The 6660-nt window shown below is 44.5% G+C and overlaps 1 protein-coding gene across 1 annotated transcript; it reads right to left on the bottom strand.

The window, feature by feature from the left end:
• Positions 1-4759: 4759 nt before the first annotated feature.
• LOC134340124 (reprimo-like protein) lies at positions 4760-6430 on the bottom strand. Its single transcript, XM_063037002.1, has one exon. It carries the CDS (start codon positions 5842-5844, stop codon positions 5518-5520), a length of 327 nt encoding a protein of 108 aa, XP_062893072.1. The 5' UTR covers positions 5845-6430; the 3' UTR covers positions 4760-5517.
• Between the last annotated feature and the right edge of the window lie 230 nt (positions 6431-6660).

Genomic DNA, 6660 nt, shown 5'->3' on the forward strand with positions numbered 1-6660 from the left:
AACAAATGCACTTTAAAAGAACTGATATAAATCAGACAGATCACCGTGTACTTGTATAAAGCCTTTAGCTTAGCTAAAATTTCCCAAGTCATTCTCAACAAATTTGGCATCTAGCACATCAAGGAATGTCAGGATAAATAACCAAAGGTTATGTCAAACTGATTTTTAAGAACAGCATTTAAGGAGGAAAAAGATGGAAAAGCAGAGACCTTCAGGGTGAAGATACCACAAATTAGGCATAAGGGAATAGAATTCCAGGCCATTAGTCTGGGGGATGATTAAGGTACCAGATCGGAATACTGTGGGTAGTTTAATGCTTTGAAGCCAGTAAGAAGTCCTGGTGATGGAGTGCAGCATTGAAAATAAATTTACGAATTTTAAAATTCAAGTATTGCTAGATCGGAAGCTAGTGCAGGTCAATAAACATAGCAGTAATGGTTCCATAGTGGTTAGCACAACGCTTTACAGGCAGCCCTGGTTCAGTTCCCACCATTGCTTGTAAGGAGTTTGCACATTCTCCCCATGACTGTGTGGGTTTCCTCTGGGTGCTCTAGTTTCCTTCCACAGTCCAAAGATGTATTGTTAATTGTTCTGTGATTAGGCTAGTTTTAAGTTGGTGATTTTTTTAATTCATTTACGGGATGTGGGCATCGCCAGCTAAGCCAGCATTTATTGCCCATCTCTAGTTGCCCCTGAGAAGATGGTGATGAGCTGCCTTCTTGAATTGCTGGGTAGCATGGCTCAAAACGCCGGAAGGACCTATTCAGTGCTCTATCTCAATAAATAAATAAAGTAATGAACAAACGTGGTTGTAGTCAACAGAATCTAAGATTGCCTTAAGTGTACAGAAGGTGCACATTTTGTGGGCCGGAATTATATTGGACTAGCCTGGGTTGGTGATAGCAAGCCCATGGGGGAGAAATTCAGCAGCAGCTGTGCGAAAGACAGTGTGCTGAATTGTGTGACGTTCCAGACGTGCAGGTATTGTGTCTTAATGCATAACTGGCCAAATACAGCAAAAATATGCTCCAAAAGTTCCAAATCGTGCAGATTCAGAGTGCTGTCATGGAAAAGAATGAACTTGGTGGTGAAGGAAACTGGCCAGTTCAAAAGCATCAGTCTTCCCAATATTTAGTTGGAGGATCTTAAGCTCATTCACTACTGGGAATTGGGCAAGCATTGTAGAGGTGGTAATGCAGTAGAAATTAATATTACTAGTGTATGTTGGAAACAGAAGTTGTGTTTTTGGCTGAAAATCATCTCGGAGCACTAAAGATGGTTCACAAAGAGAAAGAGACAAAACAATTCTGACTATAATAGATAAGAATGAAACCACCTGGCTAAATGACGTTGGAGAAGTGGTGGAGGTGTTCAAGTTCAAGTTGAAGTTTATTGTCATTCAACCACACAAACACCATTCCTCCGAACCAAGGTGCACAACACAACGCAGTCCATATAACTCACACACGTAACAAAAAAGTAATATTACCACTAGTAAATTAACAATTAATGTACATATACAATAGAAGTCAAAAAGTAAACAGTATAATACCACTGATGCATGATGAGACCCTGGTGATGGCAGGGAGTTCAGTATTCTATGGCCTGGGAGAAGAAGCTGTTTCCCATCCGAATAGTCCTTGTCCTAATGCTATGGTACCTCCAGCCTGATAGTAGGGGATCAAAGAGATTGTTGGATGGATGGGAGGGATCATTGACAATGCTAAGCCAATGCCCTGTGTACGCAGCGCTCTCGATGAATATCTCTGATGGGTGGAAGAGAGCTCCCGTAGACTGCATGGGGGGGGGGGAGGGGGGGTTCAAAAAATTTAGAGGAGGAGAATTAAATTTGTTACAGGAACTTAGTATCACTAAAAGAGTTGCATATAGCACGTGTTCCATAAATTCGTAACCCACACATTTGATTTTAAACAGCTGTAGTTTGAACTCTCTTATAAAATAATCCATTAGCAAAAGTATTCATAAGTATGTTGGTTTGCGATAAGAGATTAAAGAGGACACTCATCCTCTTTAGTAAAGAAAAATATCCTTACTTGATCTGGTCTTGACATGACTCCAAACTCCCATAACTGGCTGGCTCTTTACTGTCATCTGAAGTAATGTACAGAGCCTCTCAGCTGTGAATATAACCTAACACTGCGAATATAAAGGAAGGAATTGTGGCTCTGAGTGTATCTGGTCAGTGCTATGTTCATGTAAGGTGACCAAGTGCATTAAACCCTTTGAAGATAGATTGTGGATTTGAGTGCGCTTTAGTCCGTTTTGTGCGGAAGCAGTCCGTTGTACTCAGCATTGCAGACTGGTCACCATCCGTGTGTTTGACTGTGATTCTGGAGTCAAGTTCCATTCTTCTTAACTGCTCGATGTTAACGCTGGGCTCCTGAACCAGAAGATACCCCGACATGAATAACAACAGCTTTCACTTAACTGAGCACAAATACATTCTGCAATGCAAATAAATATCAAACGTTAACCTTTAGTCCTAATAGTCTGTTACACTTTACATAGTCTGTTGAGGGGTGGGGTGGCAGGGGGAGGAGGTCACCAGCACATTCCTGTAGTCGGGTGTGATCCAGATGCACTCTGAAATTAATGTTCCGGGGCAGTGTGAAAAATGTGTGAAGTCAAAATTTGTGTTCTCCTCAGAGGTATGGAAATGCCAGTGGAAAATTTCTGCATACGAGACCGACCAAGGCAAAGGGAAAATTTTGTGACGGGACAAAAGTTTTAATCTTCCCAATATTTAGTTAGAGGAAACTTGGGCGCATCCATTACCGGGTTTCCAGATGTACATCGGATACCGCGGTGTCACGGTTATTCAGAGCCCAGGATTTACAATCCAAAGTCCTGACTTCAAAGCTTACCAGGGCCACTAAGAAATTTAAATAGTTATTAATAATGGCCACAACACTACAATGTGACAGTAAATAAAACCACTGCCCAGGGGCTTAAATCACAGAGAAACTGCCGTCCTCGCCCGATAAGATGTATATGTAGCTCCCGACCCACCGGAATATGATGGACTCCGAAATGGATGAGCGAACCATTCAGTCAGGGGCAGTTAGGGCTGGGAAATGAACACTGGCCTGGCCAACGACCGTCGGATCCTGAAATGTGAATGAGCAGATTCAGTTCTTTTCGCATTTCACACAATTATGTTGTTCACTTTAAGGGTTTTGAATTCCGTGAGGCCGTGGCTGCGGGTCTCCCGGAGTGACAAAGCTGGTTCAGGAAATGTGCACACCGTTTACCTCGTGGACTGGCAACTCAGCGATGGGAGGTAAAGCGTGAGAATAATCCGGTTACAGCCCGCTTCTTTTTCTAGGACAGGGGTTCCCAACCTTTTTTTATGCCATTAAACAATGGGTCCGCGGACCCCAGGTTGGGAACCCCTACTCTAGAGGAATGGGCTTGTGAGGGAGAAGAGGGCCCGGATTGTGGACACAGGAATCGAGTACTGACACTTCCCCGTGGAGCCTGAGGTGAAATGCAGTGAAATCCTGAAGATCAAATTCTGATCGCTTACTTTAAAAAAAACATTCAATTTTGTCTAGAGAGACTGAACTCATTATTTGGAGAAGGCGAAGGAGATGTGAGTTAACAACAGTTTCTCTGTGATTTAAGCCCCTGGGCAGTGGAAAGCAAAGATACGGCCGTGTTGATATGGACAGCACGGCCAACTGTCACTCCACTGCAAACCTCAAACTCTCTACACTCGGCAAGTTGCTCCTCCCGTCAACCCTTCTCCTCTGCAACCATCCTCATCGCGCCTTTATTCCCTTTCATGAAAGTCAGAAGTGCGGTAAAGCACATCCCCAAAATCCGGGACAAACTGAGGGTTGGCTCCGTCTCACGACGGGCAGTTGGGGTTCCGGCGGCAGGGGATGATTAGGGGTGGAGGGTGAAGGAAGTGGGCCATCTGTTCCCAGAGGGCAGCAAAGTCGAGGGGGTGGGGGCTTCGGGTCGCCTTCTGTGGTTTCTCGCCCACTCCCCTTTAAACTTAAGAGGTTGACATGCTGAAGTGGAGGGGGTGTCGGTGTATCGGTGCCTGGGGTGTGAGTGCTTTCGATTTGCATCTACATTATCTCGAGTGATGAACTCTTGACTTTTAACCCTGGGTTGTCTTGGGAATCCAGTACCGGCGATTGCGAACACTCGCCAACACCCCGCACACCGTCTCCCAACGACAGCTCCTCAGAGGTTGGTGCATCCGTCTTACACAGCGAGGTGCCTTCCTGAAGCACAGACTTCAAACATTATATGTACCAGAGCAGATGTGTGTTTAAAAAATAACGTTATGTGATATATGCAACCAAATCGCTCTAATTTTAACTTACTTAACGAAGCTACCAAGTCTCCTTATTGGAGAACAATGGCTTGTAAATTTACCTGTTATAATAACTCAGCAGGTCAGGCGGCATCTGTGGAAAGAAATATGGTTAACGTTCATCATCGACTTGAACTGTTATCTGTCCTCCCACAGATGCTGCCTGACATGCCGAGTGTTTCCAACATTTTCGGCTTCTATTTTAAATTTCCAGCATCTCAACTTTTACAAACTTTGCCCAGTGTTTGTTTTGGTCGCAGTGTCAAAAATCTGGTTAATTGCAGCTACATTTAATCAGTTTAATCCTTTTAACCAAACAATTTATTTTAATGTATCGGTATAACCGAATTTAGAGAGCTACCCTTCGAGAATGAATTAATAATATCAAACCACTCATTGAAGTTATGTCTGGCATATTTTTATCAATTATATTTTGCATTACAGTGTTAAAAACAATGATCTTCAAAAGTCGTACAGTGTAACGGAGTCACATCAAGTGGAGACCAAGAGCTCCTTAAGGAAACGATAGACACCATGCTACAATTAATTCCAACGAACCAGCCCAGACAGGAAAACAGAGAGGAGGGAATTAAACAGGCACTGACCGACTCGCGGAAACAAAACATGCGATTAAAAACTGGCCCTCAAGAAAATATATTACAAAATGTTCTAGATTTTTTTCTTTTGTTCGCAGTTCGGAGTCAGTTCCTATACATTACATGTTACATTTTAAGAATGATTGGCAGATACCTTCACATGCAATATTCGTTTCTAGACCCCAACTGTAAGATTTGCGCTTTCCTGTCGCTCCATCTCCGGTATCGCATTCCGATCCTTTATACATGTGATATTTTCATGCAAATTTTAATTATTACCCGGTTCTGCATGCAAAATAATGCTCTCGTGCTCAGCAAGGGCATAAAACATCCATCTGCAAATTCCAACAATTCCCCAGAAACTCTATTTAAGAAAATGTGATTTTTATACCACGTGCAACCATTTTACTCTTTTCCGTTTCCCTCTTTGTTTAAACCCACCGATCCGTGCTTTAACCGTACCACCTCACCGCCCCAGGTCCCTCTCCCTGCCTCAGGGGAGGTGCTCCGCGGACAGTGTACAATCAGCACCAGCTCACTGATTATTAAAAAAAAGGTGAAGCGGGGCTCCTCCTAATACAAGCCAACTATCACAGCTTCTACATCCTTGGAGGGTCGGCGGTCTTTCACCAGGAAGTTGATCATGCTCTCGGATTTGATCATTAAGTTGCAACCTAGAAAGAAAATGCCGAAAATGACAGTCAATGAGAGCACACAGAGTACAGCGATCTGCACCACTCTCATAATAAAGAGTTTTTGCTCCTCTTGATTGAGGTTGAGGGAGCCGTCAGTAGTCACTGCGCTTTGGTTACAACATCCAAGAACCGTACCCAGACCATGTTCCTTGGCAGAGTACAATCCTGTCTCTACCACAGTCTGATTGAAAAAAGTAGAATTCATTTCTTTGTTTGCAAGGCAAGAACCCGTCTTTACAGGGCGTGAAGAGGAGAGTAGAGCAACGTGCGGGGGGTGGTCTTCAGGCTGCTAACGGTGCGAACTGGAGACCTGCATCGCGGGTTCAGCCCGTGCCCTTGCAGAAGGAATCGAGGTGTCCCGGGTCTTGGGCCGGACGGTTCCTCCGTTCGAGTGCGCTCGCGGGAATTTTTTTTTTGTGTGTGTTGTTTCGGTCTCAACACACTCTGCTCATTCAGTCTGGCACGCCTTCCTCCCACATCCAGGAATTGTCCATCAACCGAATGCCATGCACGCTTTATAAAGGATTCCGGGAGCCAACCATCGGGAGCCGAGAGGGAGGAGACTCGCCCAGAGCGCAAGACAAACAGACACAAACTTCCGAAACCCAACGCTGCTTGGATCCCAGGCTGATACGTTGGGAATGTTCAACTGTTCTTATATTGTGATATATTAGTGTTCATTTTACCACAGCGGCCCCGGAGCACCCGCTTCGCTTCTGTAGCTGCCGGGAATATCGCTGGAGGCAGGGGACGGCTCCGGTGTAACTGTTGCAGTCGGCTGCATGCCTTGTGTCAATGTCCTGGCGCTCACTGCATTCAGTGCTCTCCCCACCCAGAAAACGGCCCACCCACTTCTCTGCCGAGAGAGGAGGGGGTGTGCGGAACGAAATGCACGGACAGATCGCTAAGTAGGAAACGCCTTAACCATCGAGCCACCACGCTCTAAATGAATCCGTTTCTCTTTGGACATTTCAAAGTTTAAAGTAAATTTATTATCATATATCATATATTATCGTATATT

This window comes from Mobula hypostoma, chromosome X1 (assembly GCF_963921235.1).
Source record: "Mobula hypostoma chromosome X1, sMobHyp1.1, whole genome shotgun sequence".
NCBI classification, from domain to species: Eukaryota; Metazoa; Chordata; class Chondrichthyes; order Myliobatiformes; family Myliobatidae; genus Mobula; species Mobula hypostoma.

What these genes read in the sequence shown, in the direction of transcription:
- LOC134340124 (XM_063037002.1), bottom strand. Translation starts at nt 5,844, where the DNA reads ATGAATTCTACTTTTTTCAATCAGACTGTGGTAGAGACAGGATTGTAC.